The 27,372-nt window shown below is 50.0% G+C and overlaps 1 protein-coding gene across 5 annotated transcripts in view; it reads right to left on the bottom strand.

The window, feature by feature from the left end:
- The window catches only part of CLCN1 (chloride voltage-gated channel 1), a 1,161,279-nt gene that overhangs the window by 397,992 nt on the left and 735,915 nt on the right, over positions 1-27,372 (bottom strand). For all 5 annotated transcript variants that reach the window (XM_085620355.1, XM_085620357.1, XM_085620356.1 and 2 more), the window contains exon 2: positions 24,843-24,996. In XM_085620355.1, coding sequence (XP_085476481.1) covers positions 24,843-24,996 — 154 coding nt within the window. The remainder of the gene's footprint in view (positions 1-24,842; positions 24,997-27,372) is intronic.

Raw genomic sequence — 27,372 nt, 5'->3', positions numbered from 1 at the left:
CCCTCTTTGTTCAACACATCCATCAAGGTCATCTGATCTGACTTTTAGTCTTCTCCATAAAACTTTCACAGCTGAGTTGGAGTCAGATAGAAGAGGCCATTGGTTACTCAACTCACGCTGCTAATGCTATTGCTAATGCATAGCTAATGCTAAGTCAAGGATGTCTTCTTCAACCGTTGTATAATGTTCACTACAACTTAATACTTAATAAGTCTCACAATACAGTGAGTGAAGTGAACACCCTTCCAGCTAGTAGTAATGTCAATAAGTAATGAATATAACTTACCACCGCCCGCCACTGCTGCTGGCTCCCCCCTGAAGCTCCTGCAAGTGCCGCATCTTCTTTTGCCCCCTCCGGAATGACCGCATCGCCATCGCCGCTGGCCCCGCCGGCACTGGTGGTTGGTATGACGCCTAGAAAAAACATTACACATTTTTAGATGCCTGTACACCTCCCCCTATTTTATTCGTTTTCACTAGCAAGATTGAAAAAAAAGTTAATACAGCATACATCATTACTAGTCCAAATCGGGTACTAGAGTAGAGTCTGTAGACAGACACTAGTAGTGTTATGGTCCCAAGGGTCATCTAGTCCTAATCTACTCTTTGGAAAGTTAGCCTGAGCCATGTAACCATTTTAGATTCATCATGTCTACTCTTTTGCGCATGTTACCTCGCAGCTTGTTGTGCAGTAGACGCCTTTGAGGCCACATGAGTGTTGCGTACAAGTGAGGAGGTTGAAAAACAAGCCACTTTGTTATGGAGTTCAGTTAGTCCGTATTGCTTAGTCATCACATGTACATGTTACACTTTTTGGCATGACTGCGAAATGCTTGCATAATTGCATTATACTATCTAACGCGTACCATTTTTCTCATAATAGGCGGAAGATTCCCTTCTCCAAACCAGAGATTTGCAGAGCTTATGATGCATGTAACCAGTATTTCTACGTTCTACGGTGAGGGGTCTCCCAGAATTCACACAATTCTTTTGTCTTCTATCATGCACTTGTAAATGTTTACTGTTTTAATCTTATGCCTTTTGCTGTTGGAGCTGGCTATAGTAATTTCATAGAATAACGTACAGAGCTTGTTATTTGAAAATAAAACTTTTGAACTTACATATAGACTCTGCGGTATTTGGTGTGGTGGGGTGGACTTACACAAGTGAGTGAGCGAAAGGGTGTTATGTTCTGGGTTGTGTAATCATTGGGTATCTTCGTGTGGGGGTTCGGGACCTAATGAGACACTATAGCTAGTCGGTCAGGGCATTGTGGGTTCTGACTGAGGTGTGAATAAGGTCCAACCTCCCATCACCAACATCCTATTTTCTTGTGCACAGTTCTGTATGTGGTTGTGCAGAATCCCCACAACAGTAGTAGTATGTACTATCCTATCAAAAATACTAGTCAAATATCTGGTTGGGCATTTTGTTGGTGGGAATTGTCAAAGACTCAAGATTGAGAAGACTAGAAGAGGACAACCCAAAGGACAGGACCCAGTGGCTAGAGCTATTGGTCAATCTGAGTTTTATTCAAAAGAAAACCTTCAATAAAGAGTGGCCAACTGGGCAAGCTTAGCTACAGACAGACTAATAGTAGTAGTACAGAGAGTCATAGCAGAGGCAGTTAGAAGGAACTTAGAGGTAGGGATAACCAGAATTTGGAAACAGATAGTCAAGGTCAAAGAAGCTTTTGTAAAAAATATAATTAGGAAGTGGAACCACAATTGATAGGTCGGAAAAAAAGGTGGAGTAAACGTTAGGGAAATATAATTGTTAATATTAACCACTGGAGGACTTACTGGGGCCAGCAGCAGGGCCCGCGGTAGAGGAGCGGTCCTCTGGTTGTCTCGCCAACTCAGACCTCCTCTTCTTGCCCCTGGGTGGTGCTGCTCATGTAAGGTATAATAAAGAAAGAGACAAACATTAAGGAGTACTGTGAAACAAATAAATCATTTAAAAAAAACGCTTAAAAAACATTTTAGGAAACAACAATTGCAATAAAATTGAACTATCTAATCAGATCGACTACTGGCTTGCGGGATTCACGGACCGTGTACTTATTTATGAACACTAATCCAGAGTTCCATAATCATTCTGATTCCAGAATACTAACGAAGCCTAAGTACCACCTGACCTAGACCACCTATTCCAGACGGGCCAATTGTTCACTAAGTCTGCATTTCCATTGTTTTAGCCTTCAAAAATGCATAGATGAGATGGAGGACACATGCATAAATTTGTGCATACACCAAATTGTTGGTTGGTTGCGTCTGATGTTGTTCTGCTACTGACTGACACTGCTAAGCCTACCACTCACTAGACAAACTACAAAAGGTTCTACGGAGGACTGGGGTAAGCAGCACTCAGTGACAGAGGAGGCGTCACGCAGACCGTAAAAAAAATATGAACTAATACTAACTAAACCTAGTATCCATCCACCACTATTTCACAGGAGGACAATGGAAGGACTAGAGTCTCTCTAGCAATAGCATTACCTAACTTCAGTTCTTTAAAGTAAACTCTTACATTAATCAGCCCAAGCTAGCGCAAAGTTGCAAACAAGTAAGAGTAGCGCTGAGCACCTGTGTCCTACAATCACAGAAGATTTTGTAACGTAATTTACCTGCAATGTAAGCAGCAGTAATCTTGTTATTCATCAAAAAATTATACACAATACTTGTACTACTATATATTAGCTACTCACCAAGCCCCACGACCTCGACACCTATCAGGTCCAACAGGTCCTGCTCCCGGTCCAGGATGCCTGACCACCGGTGGGCCAGCTGGTTATGGGTGCGCCAGACCCCTGAGCAGCGAAACACTGCCCGGCGCTCCTTCGCCCACCGATGGTGACGCTCCTGGGTAGGGTACCCGGAGCCTGGCCTGCTGCCTGCTGCCAAGGTCAAGGGGAGGAGGCGCTGGATAAAAAAACAAGGGCGGCCACCTCCGCCTCGCCAAAAAGCTGCCGGGCCTGCATCCCTGCAGGGTGCATTCTGCCGCAAGGCAGGCGGCTCTTGGGCGCAGGCGCCTTGCCCTTGGAGCCGGTAGTGCTGCTACCCTTGGCCATGGTTCTGGGGTGTGTGGGAGGCGGAAAAGAAAAGTTAGAAGGAAACAATAAAGTTAGGGGGATGAAGTAGGAGCTTAAAGAAAGAAGTCATATAAAACAGTAGAAAACACAGTGAAAGTAGAAATAAAATTCAAAATATAAACTTAGGGACATAGAGAGATAGATGATAAATTAAATAAGTCAGAAAAAAAGTGTAAAAAACTAAGGATTGCAAAGATTGAGGGAGGATAGAAAAGTAGGTCCAGAACCACAGCATAGAGTGAAAAACAAGATGGCCACGCCCATTGCGACCTTGTGGGTAAGTTTGCGTGATATTTCCCCGCGAACACGCAATAATCGTCGCGAACTAGTAAAACGTGCTCCCGAACATGACATGCGCATCGCGAACACGCTAGATGCGACCCGGAACAGGAAATAAGGCATTGCGAGCAGGCGGGATAATTGAAAAACAAGATGGCCGCACCCATAGGCGACCGTATGGGTCAGTTCGCGAGATACTATCCCCCGAGCATGCAAACAGCGCCCCGAACACGCACAACGCGCTCCCGAACAAGAAAAACGCATCGCGAACGGGCGCCCCAAGCAACTACGCATGCTCGCGTAGCTACGTGTAGCTATGCGTAGCTCGCGTAGTGCAATGACATCTTCGCGTAGCTTTGCGTAGCGGGACTACGCGAACTACGCCCAGGGTTAGACAGTATGCTTCCAATTCCAGGGCCTTACCGCTGTATACCATGGTACAATAGACTTTTACTTCCTGAGTATTACCGGTGTGTATACCATGGACACTGTGAGAAGTTGGCCTGGTATATGATGTTCACTAATTAAAGTGACCACCTTGTACCATGCCAAGCAACCCTTATGGTGTGGTTGTAAGTCAACCTTTTCGGACCAGCTGCCCTAGTGGTAGCGTAGGCTAAGCAGTCTTTTAGGCTAAACTCGTTTAGGCATGTTAAGCAAGCTGTTTTACCATATGTAACCCCCCTTTATACCAATGAAAGGACACCACACAGATATATATTCAAAATATATATGTATTTATTACTCAAAGTATCCCCTAGACTCTTTATGAGCACAGGAGCACAAATCGTTAAACAAGAAAGTATTACAATATACTTTATATGGATAGGCCCTGGTGGCCGCTCAAACCATATACTAAAATAGTGGTATAAGTACCACGAACAGGAAAGGGAGAAGGCCTAGGGCCTCTAGAATCGCTGGGCCTGCAAGGAGCTAACTTTAGTTAGTGACCAGGAGGTCCACGGGTCGCGTGTGCAGTAAGGAAAGTTACACGCGGGCGCCCATAGGTTTCAAAGGGTGCGTAATTGTTCAAAAGTTACTGCTAGAAGGGTCTTCTGGTTGGACTACGAATTCAAGACTTCAAACCTAGACATTAGAGATGTTACTCTACACTTGTGCACCGGAGTGCCAGCTTTACCTCACACACAGGAAGCGAGTGCATAGGGCTCGAAGTGCGTCGGGTTTCGTCTATCTGTTCAATGAAGCCTGATGACAAAGATGCGGCAGGCGGTCGGTCCAGAAGAGATGCGGTGGATCCAAGGATGGATCGGAAGTGCAGAAGACCTGTAAGCAGAGGGGACAGTGTTCACAGTCACTAGCCAGTGACCGGCGTGGCACCAGGTAGGTACCAGGCGATGTCGGGTGCAAACAGGTGGAGAGGTGTAGCTTGTCTCGGCAGCCACGTGGTCCCTGAAGGTCGACGACGTCCAGGAGTCGGTTCACGAGCTGTCCCACGCAGGCTCTCGCTGTCGGCGACTCAGAAGAAGCAAACAAGCCTTGGCAAAAGCAGGAGTCGCAGGAAGTGAAGAAAGCTGTTAACTCTGACCAGCAAGGTCAGAGGGGCTGCTCCTTTGGAGGGCCATAGGGGCCAGTCTGGATCAACCAGACCAGCATCGTAGTTTTTCAAGATGGTCGCCAAGATGGCCACTAGTCAACGGACCACTAGCCGGTTAGGCGCGTCGAGTCGTGAAGTGCAGAGGGGCCCCATGCAGATCGTGGAGATGCTGGAGGGCTCACCTTTGATGCAGATGCTGCTCGGATGTTGGGCTTCTCAGGACCCAAAGCACAACTCGGAGGGAGCCTCTGGTGTCGCGCTTTCAGCTAGTCGATTGTCTTCCAAGGTGGCTGGCTCCACGGGTCTCGGTGCCTCCACAGGTTCCTTATTTGCAGGGACTGTGGATCGGGCGGTGAGAGGTCTGGAGGTCCAGTCCTTGTCGGTCTCTGGGCTCGGGCTCCGGAGGGAGGCGGCGGCAAAGCAGACGTCGATTCGCTGGATGGTGCTTGCGTTAGCAAGATGGTCACTCCCTGACCATAGGGGAGATTTCCTTCGGTCTTCTGTGCAGCAGAACGTCGAAGTTCCCATCTTCTTCTTAGTTGTAAGTTGATTCCAGGATGTCTAAAGTCTTTGGACACAGCTCCTACCTTTAAGCGGATTCTAGGGGCCGGACTACCTGCTAGGTCCCTCCCTAAGGGTGGGACCAGGAAGGGGGGTGGTTACACCCCCAATCCTTTGTCCAGCTCGCCCCAGGTCTGGGGCTGGCGTGCCCCAGGACCGGATTGAACTGGCATATGCACCGAGGCTCCTTGTGACCCTCAGGCGTGTCTGTTTCCTTTCAAGCCCTACCTGACCAATACACAAAATCCTGTCTAGGGTGGTGCTCGCACCTCCCCTGGCAGGAAACCCTTTGTCCACGTCCCCCAAGCTGGAAGGACTCCCAGCAGCAGGAGGGCAGACTTGTGTCGGTGGTGGCAGCGTCCATTTTGTGGAGCTGAGGCTATATCTGATTTTACCCGGGTTTCAGGTTCTGTACATGTCGTGTCCCTCTAGGAGGGTGGAATGCTAACCCCGTCGCCAGAATTGGCGAGGGGTTAGTATTCCAATTCGTATGACACGTTTAGATAAAGCCAAACCAAAGATAGCATTTAACCGCGAAGTTCATAATGCACTTAAGAGCATATGGTATGGCGATATCTGGAAACGATAGAAGGAAGCTGTTCCGACTACTGCAGACAGGCTCAGCTCATGCCAGAGCACCATCTCACATGAAACCAAGCACTCTGCCTTCAGGATTGTTAAGGCCTGCCATAGGAGTGACTTATAGGTTAACATGTGTCCCATTTAAGGTTAGGTATAGGCATACTACACCTAAGTAAGAGGTGGATACACCAACTTACCCCAGCTGAGTGATCAGCCAGTTGTGTCAAATTGCTAGGCCAGGCCAGGGGTGGCACAATACATGCTTCAGCCCCTGGTAGGCCTCAGATACACCAATGCCCTGGGTACCTAGGGTACACTAGTACAGGGGCTCACAGGGTGATCCAGTTCCAATGGGTCATGCACCTAAAGTGCATAGTGTCAATTTAGCAGAGAGAACAGCAGGCTGGGGGTCTGATTAGCAGGCCCACAGCCTCAATACGTCGAAAACCAGTGAAGCAAAAAGCAAAAATTTGGGGTGACCATAGGATAGCAGACCCTACTCTCCTACACAATCCCCCCCCCCCCAAACGCAGGGACATTAAACTAGCCTGGACCAGTCGTGTCTTCATGTCCTAAGTTTAAGTACCTGGAGAGACCATCTGCATTCCCATGGTCCGTACCTGGCCGGTGCTCCACTGTAAAGTCCATCTCCTGTAGGGAAATGGACCACCTAAGCAGTTTGGGGTTTTCACCCTTCATCTGATTTAGCCACAAGAGGGGCTTATGGTCGGTCTGAATCTTGAAGTGAGTGCCAAATAAGTATGGCCTCAGCTTCTTCAGGGCCCACACCACAGCAAAGGCCTCCCTCTCAATAGCTGACCAATTCTTCTCTCTGGGGTCAACCTTCTGCTAGTAAAAGCAATGGGTTGGTCTTGACCATCTACATTAAGTTGTGACAGCACAGCTCCCACACCCAACTCAGAAGCATCTGTTTGGACAATAAACTCTTTGGAGTAGTCAGGACTTTTCAGGATAGGTGCAGAGCACATGGCCTTCTTCAGGTCTTCAAATGCCTTTTGACAGCTTACTGTCCACTGAACCTTTTGGGCATCTTTTTGGATGTCAGATCATTAAGAGGAGTCACAATGGACCCATAGTTCTTAACAAACTTCCTGTAGTACCCAGTCAAGCCCAAGAAAGCTCGGACTTGAGTCTGGGTGGTGGGAGGAGACCAGTCCTTGATGGATTGTATCTTACTCACCAGTGGTTGAACTTGGCCTCCACCTACAAGGTGGCCCAAGTACACAACCTTACTCTGCCCTATCTGGCACTTAGTAGCCTTGATAGTGAGGCCTGCCTTTTGCAGAGCCTCAAGTACCTTCTTCAGGTGGATCAGGTGATCCTCCCAGGTGGAGCTAATGACAGCAATGTCATCAAGATATGCTGCACAAAAGTCATCCAACCCAGTAAGGACTTGATTCACCAACCTTTGGAAGGTGGCAGGTGCATTCTTCAGACCAAAGGGCATCACCAAAAATTGATAATGCCCACCTGGGGTTGAGAATGCTGTTTTGGCCTTAGACTCCTCAGCTAATCTGATTTGCCAATAGCCAGCTGTCAAGTCAAATGTGCTCAAAAGCTTAGCAGAAGCTAGTTTGTCTATGAGCTCATCTGCCCTTGGAATAGGATGTGCATCTGTCCTAGTGACAGCATTGAGTCCTCTGTAATCCAAACAGAACCTCATCTCTCTCTTGCCATCTTTGGTGTGAGGTTTGGGGACCAGAACCACTGTGCTAGCCCAGGGGCTCTCTGAGGGTTCAATGACACCCAATTCCAGCATATTTTGTACCTCAGTCTTTATACAGTCCCTGACATGGTCAGGTTGTCTGTAAAGTTTGTTCTTCACAGGAAGACTGTCACCGGTGTCCACCACATGGGCACACCAGTCAGTTTGACTAGGTATCAGTGAGAACATATGCTGAAATGATTGTAGAACTTGTCTACATTCAATTTGCTGATGCTCAGTGAGGTTGCCTCCAAGGGTCACTCCTTCAACTGAACCATCTTCAGGGTTCTGAGACAACAGGTCTGGGAGAGGGTCACTCTCTTCCTCCTGTCCCTCGTCTGTAGCCATGAGCAAGCCCATGTCTGCCCTGTCAACATCTGCTTTTAACCTGTTAACATGGACTACCTTGTGGGGACTCCTGGGAGTGCCTAGGTCCACCAAGTAGGTAACCTCTCCCTTCTTTTCCAGGATTGTATGGGGTCCAGACCATTTGTCTTGGAGTGCTGCTGGGGCCACTGGCTCCAACACCCATACCTTCTGTCCTGACTGAAACTCAACCAAGACAGCATTTTGGTCATTGCAAGCTTTCTGTAAGGCCTGGCTTGCCTCAAGGTTTTTGGATGCCTTCTCCATATACTCAGCCATCCTGGAGCGGAGACCAAGTACATAGTCCACTATGTCTTGCTTAGGCTTTTTGAGAGGTAACTCCCATCCTTCCTTCACCAAACACAGTGGGCCTCTTACAGGGTGCCCAAACAACAATTCAAAGGGGCTGTAGCCAACCCCCTTTTGTGGGACCTCTCTGTAAGCAAACAGAAGGCAGGGTAGAAGGATGTCCCATCTTCGCCTGAGCTTTTCAGGTAATCCTTTGATCATACCCTTTAGGGTCTTGTTGAATCTCTCAACAAGCCCATTGCATTGTGGGTGATAAGGGGTGGTGAACTTGTAGTTGACACCACATTCCTTCCACATAGCTGTCAAGTATCCTGACATGAAGTTGGTACCTCTGTCAGAAACCACCTCCTTAGGAAACCCCACTCTGGAGAATACTCCCAGCAGGGCCCTGGCCACAACAGGTGCTGTAGTGGTACTAAGGGGAATTGCCTCTGGATACCTGGTGGCATGATCCACTACCACCAGTATAAATCTGTGCCCAGATGCAGTGGGAGGATCCATGGGACCCACTATATCTATTCCCACTCTTTCAAAGGGGACCCCCACCACAGGTAGTGGTATCAGGGGGGCCTTTGTTGTGCCACCTGATTTGCCACTGGCTTGGCAGGTCACACAGGAGCGACAAAACTCCTTGGTATCTTCATTCATGTGAGGCCAGTGAAAGTGAGGGACAAGCCTGTCCCAAGTCTTGTTCTGGCCTAAGTGTCCTGCTAAAGGAATATCATGGGCCAAGGTAAGAAGGAAGCCTCTAAATTGCAGAGGTATAACCAACCTCCTGGTTGCACCAGGCTTGGGGTCTCTAGCCTCTGAATAAAGGAGCCCTTCATCCCAATACACTTTATGGGTACCTTGAGCATTCCCAGCAGCCTCAGCAGCAGCCAGCTGTCTGAGGGGTTCAAGAGAGGGACAGGATAACTGAGCCTGCCTCAAGTCAGCCCTTGAAGGTCCCCCTGTCCCCAGAAACTCAACCTGATCAGGTTCAAGCTCTTCAGGGACAGTTCCTTCAGGGTCCTCTAGATCAGCTTCCTGGGAAGGTTGATCATCACTCTGAGGCAGGGGGGAAGGCACAGCCTTGACCCTCCTGTTCTTCTTCTTGGTAGGTGCTTGGTCCATTGTTCCAGGATCCAAGACCTGAGGTTCAGTAAGGCACTTTTTGGCCTGTGACCTGGTCACAGCAAGGACATGTGGTGATATACCTAACATCTCTGCATGTGTCCTGTACTCCACTTCAGACCATAGAGAACTCTCTAGGTCATTGCCCAACAAACATTCTACTGGGAGGTCTGCACTAACCACAACCCTTTTGAGGCCAGTTAGCCCTCCCCATGAGAAGTTAACAACTGCCACACTATGTGAAGTAGTGGCATTGCTGGCATTGGTCACCAGGTAATTCTCACCTGGTATGTACTGTCCAGGATCCACAAAGCCTGGTGTCACCATAGTGACACTGGCACATGTGTCCCTGTAGGCTTGAGCCACTTTTTCATTAATTAAAGGAGTCTGTCTGTACTTGCCCAGGTTACTGGGGCTCACAGTCAGGGACAAATCAATGTCCCCATCACAGATCAAGACTGCCTGTGTCAGGGTTCTGTCTAAGTCAGAATCTCCTTCAGTTCCCATAGTGATTCCCACTACACCCTTTGTCTGGGGACCAACACTGCTAACAGTAGTACTGGGAGCAGGTGCCTTAGGGGCAACAGTGTTGGGGGCTCCACCCTTTTTACAATCACTAGTCCAGTGAGTTGTATTCTTGCAATGATTGCACCAGGGTTTCTTTTGACCTTCTTTCTTCTTCCCTTTAGGCTGGGACCCACCCTCTTTAGTACTAGTTTGGGGCCCTGTTGAAGACTTCTGGTCTTTAGATTTCTGATCTCCACCCTTTTGGTCTGTTTTCTTCTGATCACCCCCTTGGCCCTGGTTCTGGTTCTTTTGCTTAACCCTGGTTCTGACCCATTTGTCTGCCTTCTTTCCCAATTCTTGGGGATAGGTCAGATCAGAGTCAACCAAGTGTTGATGCAGTTGCTGGTTTTGACAGCTATTTAAAATCTGTTCTCTCATCATCAAATTGTACAATCCTGTATAATGAGATACCTTACTTCCCAGCAACCAACCCTCCAAAGCCTTAGTGGCACATTCAATGTATTCAGACCAGTCCTGAGTCTGTGTCTTCTGGGTGTCTCTGAACATTAACCTGTACTGTTCAGTGGTTAAGCCTAACCCATCAACTAGGACACTCTTCAGGGCTCTGTAGTTTCTGACATCCTCCTCTCTAACAGTGAGGAGTCTATCTCTGCCTCTTCCTTCAAAGGAGAGCCACAAGATTGCTGCCCACTGGTCTTCAGGAACCTGCTGCACTTTGCAGGCTCTCTCAAGAGCAGTCATCCATTTGTGGATGTCATCCCCACTTTTGTAGGGGGGCACAACCTTAGACAGGTTCCTATTATCAAAGACCCTATCTTTGTCCTTAGGGACAATGCTGCCACCAGTGGGTATAGACCCACTCTCTCTAGGTTGCCTAGCCTTGTTCAGTTTCTCTTCCATCAGGGCTACTTCTAGCTCCTGTTTCCTGATCCTCAGCTGAGCTTCCTTCATTCTGGCCTCATGCTCCCTCCTCTGAGGGCTGGTCATCCTTCTTCTGGACTGACCCTGAGATCCTCTAGAGGCATGAGAGGCCTTAGAGTCACCTGAGTGATTCCTCTGTCTCCCAAACCCCTGGTTAAGTCCACTGGGGAAATTCAATGGGGGGAACCCATTGTCATTCCCAAATAGTCTTAAGTTAGCTGTGCTCAGTATAACACTGGGCACTGGGCTATTTCTCCCATCAGAATTACTACTACTATCAGTCTCATCCCCCTTGTCATCCTTGTCCCTATGCTGATCCTCATCATCTGTAGGCTGATTCTCAACTAAGGGGCGACTGTTAGGAAGGGGTGCTTCAGTAGCATCTTCAGAAGGGGGGCCTCCTGTTCCAGTCCCTAAGGGGCCTAACTGGGAGGCTTTCTTGAGAGCTCTCTGATCTTCATCAGCTTGTAAGAGTTCTCTGAGTTCAGCAGAGGTAGGGTTCTTGGGCTGTTTAAGGCCCCTGGAATTATCCAACTGCCTGAGCTCGTTCTGGTTTAGGGTAGCAAAGATGGATGGTGCCCTCTGGGGGTCACTCTCGACAGAGATGGGTACCTTGGACCCCTCTGCCCCAGCCATTGCTCTTAAGTGTGGGTGGAAGTGTTGCAACTACCTACACTTTGGTTTTCCTACTAAACCTATCTAGTAGTTGTAGTCAGGGTGTGCTACTCCCTTTTCTCTACAACAACTAAGTTCAGTAGAACTTAAGTATATCTATTCTTGTTTTATATGTACCTAAAGGTACCTGTATGATCTTTCAATTGGTAACAAAGAGATTACAGAGGTAAAACAACAGCAAGCTCAAATCCCAACCGCTGCTCACCAATGTGAGAAGTTGGCCTGGTATATGATGTTCACTAATTAAAGTGACCACCTTGTACCATGCCAAGTAACCCTTATGGTGTGGTTGTAAGTCAACCTTTTCGGACCAGCTGCCCTAGTGGTAGCGTAGGCTAAGCAGTCTGTTAGGCTAAACTCGTTTAGGCATGTTAAGCAAGCTGTTTTACCATATGTAACCCCCCTTTATACCAATGAAAGGACACCACACAGATATATATTCAAAATATATATGTATTTATTACTCAAAGTATCCCCTAGACTCTTTATGAGCACAGGAGCACAAATCGTTAAACAAGAAAGTATTACAATATACGAAAGTTGCACTTTATATGGATAGGCCCTGGTGGCCGCTCAAACCATATACTAAAATAGTGGTATAAGTACCACGAACAGGAAAGGGAAAAGGCCTAGGGCCTCTAGAATCACTGGGCCTGCAAGGAGCTAACTTTAGTTAGTGACCAGGAGGTCCACGGGTCGCGTGTGCAGTAAGGAAAGATACACGCGGGCGCCCATAGGTTTCAATGGGTGCGTAATTGTTCAAAAGTTACTGCTAGAAGGGTCTTCTGGTTGGACTACGAATTCAAGACTTCAAACCTAGACATTAGAGATGTTACTCTACACTTGTGCACTGGAGTGCCAGCTTTACCTCACCCACAGGAAGCGGGTGCATAGGGCTCGAAGTGCGTCGGGTTTCGTCTATCTGTTCAATGAAGCCTGACGACAAAGATGCTGCAGGCGGTCGGTCCAGAAGAGATGCGGTGGATCCAAGAGTGGATCGGAAGTGCAGAAGACCTGTAAGCAGAGGGGACAGTGTTCACAGTCACTAGCCAGTGACAGGCGTGGCACCAGGTAGGTACCAGGCGATGTCGGGTGCAAACAGGTGGAGAGGTGTAGCTTGTCTCGGCAGCCACGTGGTCCCTGAAGGTCGACGACGTCCAGGAGTTGGTTCATGAGCTGTCCCACGCAGGCTCTCGCTGTCGGCGGTGTCGGCGACTCAGAAGAAGCAAACAAGCCTTGGCAAAAGCAGGAGTTGCAGGAAGTGAAGAAAGCTGTTAACTCTGACCAGCAAGGTCAGAGGGGCTGCTCCTTTGGAGGGCCGTAGGGGCCAGTCTGGATCAACCAGACTAGCATTGTAGTTTTTCAAGATGGTCACCAAGATGGCCACTAGTCAACGGACCAGTAGCCGGTCGAGTCGCGAAGTGCAGAGGGGCCCCACGCAGATCGTGGAGATGCTGGAGGGCTCACCTTTGATGCAGATGCTGCTCGGATGTTGGGCTTCTCAGGACCCAAAGCACAACTCGGAGGGAGCCTCTGGTGTCGCGCTTTCAGCTAGTCGATTGTCTTCCAAGGTGGCTGGCTCCACGGGTCTCGGTGCCTCCACGGGTTCCTTCTTTGCAGGGACTGTGGATCGGGTGGTGAGAGGTCTGAAGGTCCAGTCCTTGTCGGTCTCTGGGCTCGGGCTCCGGCAGGAGGCGGCGGCAAAGCAGACGTCGATTCGCTGGATGGTGCTTGCGTTAGCAAGATGGTCACTCCCTGACCATAGGGGAGATTTCCTTCGGTCTTCTGTGCAGCAGAACGTCGAAGTTCCCGTCTTCTTCTTAGTTGTAAGTTGATTCCAGGATGTCTAAAGTCTTTGGACACAGCTCCTACCTTTAAGCGGATTCTAGGGGCCGGACTACCTGTTAGGTCCCTCCCTAAGGGTGGGACCAGGAAGGGGGGTGGTTACACCCCCAATCCTTTGTCCAGCTCGCCCCAGGTCTGGGGCTGGCGTGCCCCAGGACCGGATTGAACTGGCATATGCACCGAGGCTCCTTGTGAGCCTCAGGCGTGTCTGTTTCCTTTCAAGCCCTACCTGACCAATACACAAAATCCTGTCTAGGGTGGTGCTCGCACCTCCCCTGGCAGGAAACCCTTTGCCCACGTCCCCCAAGCTGGAAGGACTCCCAGCAGCAGGAGGGCAGACTTGTGTCGGTGGTAGCAGCGTCCATTTTGTGGAGCTGAGGCTATGTCTGATTTTACCCGGGTTTCAGGTTCTGTACATGTCGTGTCCCTCTAGGAGGGTGGAATGCTAACCCCGTCGCCAGAATTGGCGAGGGGTTAGTATTCCAATTCGTATGACACCTTACTCGACATGTTTAGATAAAGCCAAACCAAAGATAGCATTTAACCGCGAGGTACATAATGCACTTAAGAGCATATGGTATGGCGATATCTGGAAACGGTAGAAGGAAGTTGTTCCGACTACTGCAGACAGGCTCAGCTCATGCCAGAGCACCATCTCACATGAAACCAAGCACTCTGCCTTCAGGATTGTTAAGGCCTGCCATAGGAGTGACTTATAGGTTAACATGTGTCCCATTTAAGGTTAGGTATAGGCATACTACACCTAAGTAAGAGGTGGATACACCAACTTACCCCAGCTGAGTGATCAGCCAGTTGTGTCAAATTGCTAGGCCAGGCCAGGGGTGGCACAATACATGCTTCAGCCCCTGGTAGGCCTCAGATACACCAATGCCCTGGGTACCTAGGGTACACTAGTACAGGGGCTCACAGGGTGATCCAGTTCCAATGGGTCATGCACCTAAAGTGCATAGTGTCAATTTAGCAGAGAGAACAGCAGGCTGGGGGTCTGATTAGCAGGCCCACAGCCTCAATAAGTCGAAAATTAGTGAAGCAAAAAGCAAAAATTTGGGGTGACCATAGGATAGCAGACCCTACTCTCCTACAGACACTACGCTTCCACTTACAGAGCATTACCGGTGAGTATATCATGGACACAATGCTTCCACTTCCGGAGCATTACCGGTGTGTATACCATGGAAACTATGCTTCCAATTCTGGAGCATTACCGGTGTGTATACCAAGGCACACTACGCTTCCACTTCCTGAGCATTACCGGTGTTTATACCATGGCACACTACGCTTCCACTTCCGGAGCATTACCAGTGTGTATACCAAGGCATACTAGGCTTTTACTTCCGGAGTATTACCGGTGATTATACCATGGCACACTACGCTTCCACTTTTGGAGCATTACAGTTGTGTTTACCATGGCACATTACGATTCCACTTCCAGAGCATTATCGTGTGTATACCATGGCCGGAAAGGTATGTAGAAGTTGGTAAAAAGGAGCAATCTGTACACTCCATGGGGCTGTTCATGTAATTAATCAAACCGGAGCGGAAGAAACTGTCTCTGGTCTCTCCAGTAGCCTTAAGCAGCATCTTACACTTTCATCGTCAAAGAGCAAGATGCTGCTTAACGCTGCTGGAGGGAGTGGAGTCGGGCAGTTTGACCACATACATATTCCACTCTAGTCTCTTTGCTGCCGCTAGCATTGCAGCAGTCTGCTATGAACTGATTTTCTGCTTGGCCAGTATTGAAAAGACTAATTGCATAGCAACAGCTGAATTATTGAATATGCATGTGATTGCACTTCTGCAATACAGCCTGATTAAAAATAAAAAAAACAGACCGACGTGAATAGGTTCCTACTGTGCTTTTATTCTCTAAACCTCATATCACCAAACATGCGTCTGCAATTCTTGTAGAGGCGCCCATCTGATCTGTGCGGCCCGCGGCCACTGCATTCGCTTTCGTCTGTGAACCAATCCAGACCTGCACAATTGTTGATGACTTGGTGTAATCATTGGACCATGAGGGGTTATTCAGATCCCAAACCTCTACCCACAATACAAAGGCTGCCAGATATCGAGGCAGTTCTCTTTTCCACCTCCCTGGTCCAGACGGGCCACTTTAGAAGCTGCTTGAACCCAATCTTTCAGCTCAGGGGGCCGGGGGCCTCTCCATTTCATACATATTTCCCTCCGTGCTATCGAAACAAGATACAGCAGTCAACCTCTGTGTGAATGCTTCATCTTCATACTTATCGTCCCCTCTTCCCCAAAAAGAACAAGTGCCACATTCAAGATGGCTTCCCTGCCAAAAATGCCACAGGAGGCTTTCTCAGTTCCACTCCACTCGGCTCTCAGCCTGGGGCACTCATAAAAAACATGGAGGTCGTTAGCTTGTATGAGATCGCATCTTATGCATTTGGGGTGGGAGATGGAGCAAACTTTGCTATCTTACTACTATGTGAGAGGGTAATAATCAGGGCCACCGGAATTATGTGGCAGGGGAGGGCAAAATATGCAGCAGGGTTGAGTAAATTATGTGGCAAGAAAAGGCAAATTACGAGGCACAATGCCGCACATTTTGTGACGGTATTACTTCATTATTTTGCCATTTTGTAAACATGCTAACACTGTCTGAGCTTTGGATTCACCTCATTAGTACCAGTGTAACATCCAAATATAGCAATAAGCAGCAGATATGTGATCCGTCAGGCTTTGTAAAGGGCTTTCAGCAGCGCTGCAAGGAAATGCATGGGTTCTCGGAATCCACTTCCGGCAGTACCACATACTTCAGTCCGTGTTAAACTAGGATAGGCCCACGTGATGTGACATTACATTAAACAAATCTGTGCCTGGGCCACGGGGTGAACAACGAGGAGGAAAGATTGTGGGCTTTCTCCCCTGGTCTGGTTCCTGTTGTGAATAGATTCCATTTTGTGTGGGGCATCTGCTTTTGGTGAATACCACTCCTGCGGACGAGCGCCATCTCTGGGTTCTTAGGTCTTCACGATCTGGCTAGGGAGCAGGCTTATGCTTAGCCCTGTGAGACATTTCAAGTCATGACTATGGCCACTGCAAAATATTCTAAAGGAAAACATCACAAAGGTATTGAAACATATCTGATAAGGAGCTTAAATTATTGTAGCACAATAAAAATAACTCGGCTCTTGAATAAAAATGCATTGAATGGAATCATGTCATGTGTTCTGGAGTGTTAATGTTCTTTCCAAATTAGTTACGAGATTTAATTAAAAAAACGTAAATTATGAATTTCAATTTTTTGTTATAAAGTGTTATAGCCGGCTTGCAGAGTGAACACATTCATGAGTTACCATGCTTCAAAATCACTCCGGATAACGGAAATATTTGCAGTGCGCAACACAAATGCTCAAATAATAATGCAACATTTGGGGGGAAGGATGGGGCCCTGAGATGTACAGTACCTTATAGGGTGCCCTACTACCTTTTAATGTTTATTCCTTGCCATCTCGAGTCCAGCCTGACAAGTCACAATCATTTTTATTTTCTCAGTAGATTTCATTTCTAAAGGTATACCATTAAATAAAGAAATATGTGAGGTGCTCAGCGTTGTAATCTCAAAGTCTGTTATGATATATACACACATACATCCCACCAACACACATCATATCACAACTCACCACTACATTCCACACCACGCCAGTGCCCTTACGTCACTACACTAAGCACAACTTGCACACAAACTTCACAGTACTAAACACAGCAGCTACATTGCTCTACAACATACCTTAAAACATTGCCAATATCTCTGGCTAAACACTTATACGGTCCCAAAGGCGGGACCTATTGGCTATGCCAATGCTTGTTCGCTTGGTCAACAGCTCGGTCACAGACCACTGGTGATGGCGCAGTTGTAGGATAGCTCTACATGCGGCCGGTATGTAGGGTTACATGAACTCTGGAGCTCTCTGAAGAGGGGGAAATGTTCTTTGTAGACTCCTCTCGGTCCCACCAGCACCGCCACTCGCACTTGTCACACCGGACAAGGAGTAAATTACACATCAGATTCCATTCGATCTTCCCCTCTATTACCAGGGATTCAAATCCGTCTTTCGTCAGAGATGGCATTCTGAAGACGAGCACTAAAGATGGCCTTGAGCCCAATAACTCACTTAAACCCCCTTGGCTCGCCAACGTCAGTCTATGCCAGAGCTGGGGGTCCCAGAATATGTTTCTAATCCTGAGCAGATGGATACAAATAGCAAATTAAGGATTAAAAGCTTGTTTTTAAGCCAGTGTTCAAAGGAGCGGGCGGCAGAGTCTCCATGAATCCCGCGCTCAGTCTCGTGCCGTTCCCCCATACCTTCCCTCGGTCTAGGACCCTCCGTGGCCTCCTCGAGTGACGCAACACGACTTTTACTCGACTCGTTTTCGTCTTAGCACGCGGCACTTTTTGGCGCCCTCCCCCATCAGGAGGCTGCTTGCTTGTGACCACTTGTCTCAGAAAGGACTCACCCTGCATTATTTCACACTTTATACAGTGTTTTACCGAAACTATTTTTACTCCCAGTCCTGTGGGCACCCGCTTGTAGATGTGATAAGCAAGGCATGATATATTTACAACGTCTCGAGACACAGGAAATAAGAACCGCAGAGTTAAACTTTACACACCCAGTGTTAGCAGTGAGGAGAAGGTATGAAGTGCTGCCATGATTAATTCATATGTGCAAGTTTTATTCTATTTATTTGGATATTTCTGGAGTTACAGGTGATATGACCTGATTTTAAATATCCTGTCTGAACCATTAGCATTGGACAAATGATGCTTGTATGTACACGCGGATGGTACTCTGAGCTGAAATGTGTTTCAATGTAACTTTTATGGTGTTTTTCCGAATAAAGGCGACTGACCGACTGACCGACTGACCGACTGACTGCCAGAAAGAGCGGAGCGGATTTTGCCATCGCGAGAAGAGTGAAAATGTGCAGACAATCACGAAACATATCTTTATATCTCAGTAGTTGTTTTATTTCCTTTCTGCGGTGACACTATGCCTAACGTGTGGCCAGGGTCACTGGAATTATGGGGCAGAGGAAAAACAAATTATGCGGCAAATTTTGTGGGAAGTAAAGGAAAGTTATAATACATAATGCTGCGCATTTTGTGACAGTATCGAGTCATTACTTTTTACATATTAACCCTGCCTTGGCAAAGGTTGCACCTCGTTTGTACCAGTTCAACCCTGACATACAGCCATGGGCAACTGAAAGTGACCAACCTTTGCAAAGGGCTTTCACTGCACCTTAACGCGTGTGGCTGCGTTTGAGTCACTTTTCATCCATTTAGGCTAGAAACAGAATGTTTCTGTTAATACATCATCTGCTTCATGATTTTCATTTTTATGTGGCAAATCTATAATTATGTGGAATATGCTGCATCTGTAGAAGCGCCGAGCTCAGTGGTCCTGCTTATGGCACTACACTAAGCCAAGAAACACTGACAAAGGCAAAGATCTGACTCTTCTTAAGTAAAAACAATTCTCAAGTTTCACTAATACAACAACACAGATAGAGGACGGAGCCGCCTTTCATTGCTGAAAAAAGAGTGGGACAGAGTAAGGAATCCACCTTTTCTGCGCCGTCACCCCAGATTTTTGCCCTTTTTCTGGACCCGATTTGTGCTGTTTTTGAACCCTGTACACTAAGCAGGATTAAAGAGTCTGTGATCCCCTTTAGATATGGATACATTGATTTGTTCCTAAATGACACTTTTAACTTGCCTATAAGTCCTGGTCTATGATCTAGAAGCGGACCGGGAGCCTGGAAGCCACCTGTGGCAAGCGGACCAGGAGCCTGGAAGCCACCTGTGGCAAGCGGACCAGGAGCCTGGAAGCTACCTGTGGCAAGCGGACCAGAAGCCTGGAAGCTACCTGTGGCAAGCGGACCAGGAGCCTGGAAGCTACCTGTGGCAAGCGGACCAGGAGCCTGGAAGCTACCTGCGGCAAGCGGACCAGGAGCCTGGAAGCTACCTGTGGCAAGCGGACCAGGAGCCTGGAAGCTACCTGTGGCAAGCGGACCAGGAGCCTGGAAGCTACCTGCGGCAAGCGGACCAGGAGCCTGGAAGCTACCTGTGGCAAGCGGACCAGGAGCCTGGAAGCTACCTGTGGCAAGCGGACCAGGAGCCTGGAAGCCACCTGTGGCAAGCGGACCAGGAGCCTGGAAGCTACCTGCGGCAAGCGGACCAGGAGCCTGGAAGCTACCTGCGGCAAGCGGACCAGGAGCCTGGAAGCTACCTGCGGCAAGCGGACCAGGAGCCTGGAAGCTACCTGTGGCAAGCGGACCAGGAGCCTGGAAGCTACCTGTGGCAAGCGGACCAGGAGCCTGGAAGCTACCTGTGGCAAGCGGACCAGAAGCCTGGAAGCTACCTTCGGCAAGCGGACCAGGAGCCTGGAAGCTACCTGTGGCAAGCGGACCAGGAGCCTGGAAGCTACCTGTGGCAAGCGGACCAGGAGCCTGGAAGCTACCTGTGGCAAGCGGACCAGGAGCCTGGAAGCTACCTGTGGCAAGCGGACCAGGAGCCTGGAAGCTACCTGCGGCAAGCGGACCAGGAGCCTGGAAGCTACCTGCGGCAAGCGGACCAGGAGCCTGGAAGCTACCTGTGGCAAGCGGACCAGGAGCCTGGAAGCTACCTGCGGCAAGCGGACCAGGAGCCTGGAAGCTACCTGTGGCAAGCGGACCAGGAGCCTGGAAGCTACCTGTGGCAAGCGGACCAGGAGCCTGGAAGCTACCTGTGGCAAGCGGACCAGAAGCCTGGAAGCTACCTTCGGCAAGCGGACCAGGAGCCTGGAAGCTACCTGTGGCAAGCGGACCAGGAGCCTGGAAGCTACCTGTGGCAAGCGGACCAGAAGCCTGGAAGCTACCTGCGGCAAGCGGACCAGGAGCCTGGAAGCTACCTGTGGCAAGCGAACCAGGAGCCTGGAAGCTACCTGTGGCAAGCGGACCAGGAGCCTGGAAGCTACCTGTGGCAAGCGGACCAGGAGCCTGGAAGCTACCTGCGGCAAGCGGACCAGGAGCCTGGAAGCCACCTGTGGCAAGCGGACCAGGAGCCTGGAAGCTACCTGTGGCAAGCGGACCAGGAGCCTGGAAGCTACCTTCGGCAAGCGGACCAGGAGCCTGGAAGCTACCTGTGGCAAGCGGACCAGGAGCCTGGAAGCTACCTGCGGCAAGCGGACCAGGAGCCTGGAAGCTACCTGTGGCAAGCGGACCAGGAGCCTGGAAGCTACCTTCGGCAAGCGGACCAGGAGCCTGGAAGCTACCTGTGGCAAGCGGACCAGGAGCCTGGAAGCTACCTGCGGCAAGCGGACCAGGAGCCTGGAAGCTACCTGTGGCAAGCGGACCAGGAGCCTGGAAGCTACCTTCGGCAAGCGGACCAGGAGCCTGGAAGCTACCTGTGGCAAGCGGACCGGGAGCCTGGAAGCTACCTGTGGCAAGCGGACCAGGAGCCTGGAAGCTACCTTCGGCAAGCGGACCAGGAGCCTGGAAGCTACCTGTGGCAAGCGGACCGGGAGCCTGGAAGCTACCTGTGGCAAGCGGACCAGGAGCCTGGAAGCTACCTGTGGCAAGCGGACCAGGAGCCTGGAAGCTACCTGTGGCAAGCGGACCAGGAGCCTGGAAGCTACCTGTGGCCTGCAGCACCAGCTGAACGAGCCTTCAAGACGCCGCTTCACGCCTTCCAATATAACCTGACTGCAGCAGAGTGCAACCCTTTTGGGATGATGCATAAAACCCCTCTTAAATACGAAAAAATCACAGCTATGTAGCCCTTGTAGCCCACAAGGTACGGTGCACAGTGTCTACAAGTGGGACACAAAGAAAATTGATGTCACCATGTCCCTACAGTGACAAGGCCCAAAAGCAATTTCATTGTGGCATGCCTGACTGTCCTATACAGAAACCCAGGGGAAAGATTAAAATAGTTTTTAAAAATTCAATTCAATTGTGAAGTTGGATTTTTAAGAAGTATTAAGAGAAAGTATTGTTTAGAAAGTTACGTTTACCCTGCTTGAAGCTCCTGTGGCTAATTTGCATTCACTCTCCAGCAGCTGCCCAATCAGGACTCAGCCTCTAATGAGGTTTGAAACTGCTCCCAGAACCATAGGAGTGACACATTCCTGGATATCCTCTGTCTGGTTGCTGAAGGACCCTATTTTCTTCTTACCAGACTTCTGACTCATGTTTGTCGTGGGTCCAGGGCCTGCTTCAAGCTGGGTTTTGGTGTTAGATGTGGGAGGACGCTGGTTATTTCCATAACACCCTCCCACACACCACCGGCTGTCAGAGCCCAGGTTTGTGGCTGAAGACTTTGGCCATCTTAGATTTGCCCTGACATTATGTGGCGCTGCGTGCAATGAGGTAATCTTCAGAGCGTCAGGTGGACCAGCCTGCCTCCGGTATGTGGGATTCGGTTCCATCTCAACAACTCATTTCAGTGACGTCCGAGCAGAGATTTCTCTTCCCCACCCAAAGAAATAAAGGGGCATATCATCAAGGGGCCGAGATTAAATTATCGCCGCTTTAGCGTCCGTTTTCGGGCGAAAAGTGGTGATAATTTTATCGCATTATCATCAAGCACACACTAGCGCGTGATTCCTTGACATAGCGCCCGTTTTCCACACGCCTCGCTTAGCATCGATAATGAGATGCAAAGGAGGCGTGGCTGTGAAAACAACATGAGATAATATCGCGAAGGCAGCTTTGCGATATTATCAACGAGGGGTAGCGATATTTGAAATCGCGTTAAGTATGCCTTAATGCAGGAATTTAGCGTCTGTTAAATTCCTGACTAAGGCATACCTAACATGGGAGGTGGATTGTGTGGCTAAGACCACAGGCCCTATCATCAAGGGTATCGCCGTTTTCCATGGAACATCGCTGCAAAACCAGCGATGTTCCATGGAAAACACCGCTATTGCTGGAATAAATATCGCCATTGCGCTGAGCGTTGTTAATACAGCGCTAGCTTGGCGATAATTTCCAGTGATAGCCGGCGATACAAATCCTGACGCTAAGAGCGGCCAGGGATAGTTGTCGCTGCCGCTTGATAATATGCCCCAAAGTCCCTTTCTGGAGAGGGACTACCACTGGTGCTTTGAGCTTTTTTGGTAGGATTTTCACCTGAAACTTTAGAAATCCATATCTCCTGTTCTTCTTTTTATAATTTTGGCATTTTGGTGTCATTTTGTTTACTCCATCTTTGTAACCTCCTTTTGGGTCTTTATTACTTGTTGTTTTGACTTTATTACTGCTTTGCTCTTCCATAAATGCTTTACACATTGCCCTAAGTTAAGCCGGTCTGCTCCGTGTCATCGCTACCAGGGGATAGAGCTCTGGTACATTTCATGACTTTGAAGGTTTATCCCAATGAGAAGTGTAATAATTCATTGAGGGGGACAGTTGGCCACCCAAAAAAAATATTCGAATTTCTTACAGTTAGGAATGGTTATAAGAAAACGAGCTTTGATGGTCTATCATCAATTTGAAAATCTGAACTGATGAATTCCTGAAAAATCTACGGCCACCTTCAGAACTGCGGCTCCAATGGGTGAGGAACAGGATCGAAGATTCTAGGATCTTGACAAGAGGAGAAGGTGATGGGTACAGAAGTAGGAGATGAAGAAGATGATGGGGTACAGAGTTAAGAGAGGGAGAATGTGATGGGGTACAGAGGTAAGAGAGGGAGAAGGTGATGGTGATGGTGTACAGAGGTAAGAGATGGTAAAGGTGATGGTGTACAGAGGTAAGAGATGGAGAAGGTGATGAGGTACAGAGGTAAGAGATGGAGAAGGGGATTGCGTACAGAGGTAAGAGACGGAGAAGTTGATGGGGTACTGGGGTAAGAGATGGAGAAGGTGATGGGGCAGAGAGGTAAGAGCTGGAGAAGGGGATTGCGTACAGAGGTAAGAGACGGAGAAGGTGATGGGGTACAGGGGTAAGAGATGGAGAAGGTGATGGGGCACAGAGGTAAGAGATGGAGAAGGGGATTGCGTACAGAGGTAAGAGGCGGAGAAGTTGATGGGGTACAGAGGTAAGAGATGGAGAAGGTGATGGGGCACAGAGATAAGAGATGGAGAAGGTGATGGCATACAGAGGTAAGAGATGAAGAAGGTGATGGGGTACAGAGGTAAGAGATGGAGAAGGTGATGGGGCACAGAGGTAAGAGATGGAGAAGGTGATTGGTACAGAGGTAAGAGATGGAGAAAGTGATGGGTACAGAGGGAAGAGATAGAGAAGGATGAGGTGGAGAGTCCATGGAGACGTGTAGAGCCAAGGGAAAGGTGGAGAGTCCAGGGAGAGGTAGAGCGAGAGAAGGATGAGGTGGAGAGTCCAGGGTGAGGTAGAGGGAAAAAAGGGTGAGGTGGAGAGAGAGGATGGTGAGGTGGAGAGAAGGAAGGGAGAGGTGGAGAGAGAGAGAAGTATAAGGTGGAGAGTCCAGGGTGAGGTGGAAAGTAGAGGGGGAGGTGGAGAGCCCAGTGAGAGGTGGAGAGTCCAGGGGGAGGTGGAGAGTCCAGGGAGAGGTGGAGAGGCCAGGGGAAGGTGGAGAGTCCAGGGTGAGGTGGATAGAGAGAAGGGTGAGGTGGAGAGAGGAGTGGGAGGTGGAGAGAAAGAAGGGTGGGGTGGGGAGTCCAGGGAGAGGTGGAGAGAGAGAAGGGTGAGGTGGAGAGAAAAAAGGATGAGGTGGAGAGAGAGACGGGTGAGGTAGAGAGTCCAGTGAGAGGTGGAGAGTCCAGTGAGAGGTGGAGAGTCCAGGGAGAGGCAGAGAGTCCAGGGAGAGGTGGAGAGAGAGAAGGGTGAGGTGGAGAGTCCGGGGAGAGGTGAAGAGAAAGAAAGGTGAGGTGGAGAGTCCGGGGAGAGGTGGAGAGTCCAGGGAGAGGTGGAGAGAAAGAAGGGTGTGGTGGAGAGAGGAGAAGGGGGGGGGTGGAGAATCCAGGGTGAGGTGGAGAGAAAGAAGGGGGCGGTGGGGAGTCAAGGGAGAGGTGGAGAGTCCAGGGAGAGGTGAAGAGAGAGAAGGGTGAGGTGGAGAGAAAGAAGGGTGAGGTGGAGAGTCCGGGGAGAGGTGGAGAGTCCAGGGAGAGGTGGAGAGAAAGAAGGGTGAGGTGGAGAGAGGAGAAGGTGAAATGTTATGACATAATACACACAGACACAGAAATGGATGGGCTGTTAGACAATCTGTAGGTCACTTCCATTTCTCACCAGAAGAGGGCAGACTCCCTAGTGTTTGTGCGCATGCCCAGGGCTCTTACCTCGCCATTTGGAGTAGTGCAGGCACTTGACCTCAGGCTCACTGTCGCGCTTCGGGGCGCTAGCCTTTCGCTCTTTTGCCTGTTTCTGGTACAAGAGCTTGGCTGCCTCCTTGCGGGCGAAGTCTGACAGCTGGTCTGTGTACTGTCCATAGATCTGTGAGGGTGAGAGAGGGTGAGAGAGGGTGAGAGAGATGTAGAGGCGGAGCCAGAGTGCGCTCACTCTCACCGACTGACTCCCATGGCCTTATGATGTGAGGTTACGAGGCTAAAAATACAGAAAATCGGTTTGCTTACACTTTTTATTGCTTAAGTTAACACGTGCACAGACATGTTAGACACTACATCATTCCAGTCCAAAAATAAACATGCATTAGCAAAGCCAATACGTCTGACAATGTCCACCAGACTTTTGGGTTTTGCTACTTTTATTGTTAGGGAAGCTGCTGTGTTCTCATGAACCCAGAACAAACACTGGCTTAAAAGAGAATTGTTTGGGGTCTGAAAAAGCAAACATTGCCGTCGTAGTCTCTGCCACTGAACAGTTTTTGTGTGGACGTGCTCCTCGTGAATGCACTCATTCTGAGTGAAGTCAGCCAGTGGCCGAAGCGGGCTGACCCACTGCCCCACGCTGTGTTCACTCACACTGAAGTGAGCCAGTGGCCGAAGCGGGCTGCCCCACAGCCCCACGCTGTGTTCACTCACACTGAAGTCAGCCAGTGGCCGAAGCGGGCTGACCCACAGCCCCACGCTGTGTTCACTCACACTGAAGTCAGCCAGTGACCGAAGCGGGCTGACCCACAGCCCCACGCTGTGTTCACTCACACTGAAGTCAGCCAGTGGCCGAAGCGGGCTGACACACTGCCCCACGCTGTGTTCACTCACACTGAAATCAGCCAGTGGCCGAAGCGGGCTGACCCACAGCCCCACACTGTGTTCACTCACACTGAAGTCAGCCAGTGGCCGAAGCGGGCTGACACACTGCCCCACGCAGTGTTCACTCACACTGAAGTCAGCCAGTGGCCGAAGCGGGCTGACCCACAGCTCCACACTGTGTTCACTCACACTGAAGTCAGCCAGTGGCTTAAGCGGGCTGACACACTGCCCCACGCTGTGTTCACTCACACTGAAGTCAGCCAGTGGCCGAAGCGGGCTGACACACTGCCCCACGCTGTGTTCACTCACACTGAAGTCAGCCATTGGCCGAAGCGGACTGACACACTGCCCCACGCTGTGTTCTCTCATACTGAAGTCAGCCAGTGGCCGAAGCGGGCTGACCCACAGCCCCACGCTGTGTTCACTCACACTGGAGTCAGCCAGTGACTGAAGCGGGCTGGCACACTGCCCCACGCTGTGTTCACTCACACTGAAGTCAGCCAGTGACTGAAGCGGGCTGGCACACTGCCCCACGCTGTGTTCACTCACACTGAAGTCAGCCAGTGGCTTAAGCAGGCTGACCCACAGCCCCACACTGTGTTCACTCACACTGAAGTCAGCCAGTGGCCAAAGCGGGCTGACCCACAGCCCCACGCTGTGTTCACTCACACTGAAGTCAGCCAGTGGCTTAAGCGGGCTGACACACTGCCCCACACAGTGTTCACTCACACTGAAGTCAGCCAGTGGCCAAAGCGGGCTGACCCACAGCCCCACGCTGTGTTCACTCACATTGAAGTCAGCCAGTGGCCGAAGCGGGCTGACACACTGCCCCACGCTGTGTTCACTCATACTGAAGTCAGCCAGTGGCCGAAGCGGGCTGACCTACAGCCCCACGCTGTGTTCACTCACACTGAAGTCAGCCAGTGGCCGAAGCGGGCTGACCTACAGCCCCACGCTGTGTTCACTCACACTGAAGTCAGCCAGTGGCCGAAGCGGGCTGACCCACAGCCCCACACTGTGTTCACTCACACTGAAGTCAGCCAGTGGCCGAAGCGGGCTGACCTACAGCCCCACGCTGTGTTCACACACACTGAAGTCAGCCAGTGGCCGAAGCGGGCTGACCCACAGCCCCACCCTGTGTTCACTCACACTGAAGTCAGCCAGTGGCCGAAGCGGGCTGACCCACAGCCCCATGCTGTGTTCACTCACACTGAAGTCAGCCAGTGGCCGAAGCGGGCTGACCCACAGCCCCACACTGTGTTCACTCACACTGAAGTCAGCCAGTGGCCGAAGCGGGTTGACCCACAGCCCCACGCTGTGTTCACTCACACTGAAGTCAGCCAGTGGCCGAAGCGGGCTGACACACTGCCCCACGCTGTGTTCACTCACACTGAAGTCAGCCAGTGGCCGAAGCGGGCTGACACACTGCCCCACGCTGTGTTCACTCACACTGAAGTCAGCCAGTGGCCGAAGCGGGTTGACCCACAGCCCCACGCTGTGTTCACTCACACTGAAGTCAGCCAGTGGCCGAAGCGGGCTGACACACTGCCCCAAGCTGTGTTCACTCACACTGAAGTCAGCCATTGGCCGAAGTGGACTGATACACTACCCCACGCTGTGTTCACTCACACTGAAGTCAGCCAGTGGCCGAAGCGGA

Source organism: Triturus cristatus, chromosome 7 (genome assembly GCF_964204655.1).
Source record: "Triturus cristatus chromosome 7, aTriCri1.1, whole genome shotgun sequence".
NCBI lineage: Eukaryota > Metazoa > Chordata > Amphibia > Caudata > Salamandridae > Triturus > Triturus cristatus.
This window is presented reverse-complemented; position numbering and strand designations above follow the sequence as displayed.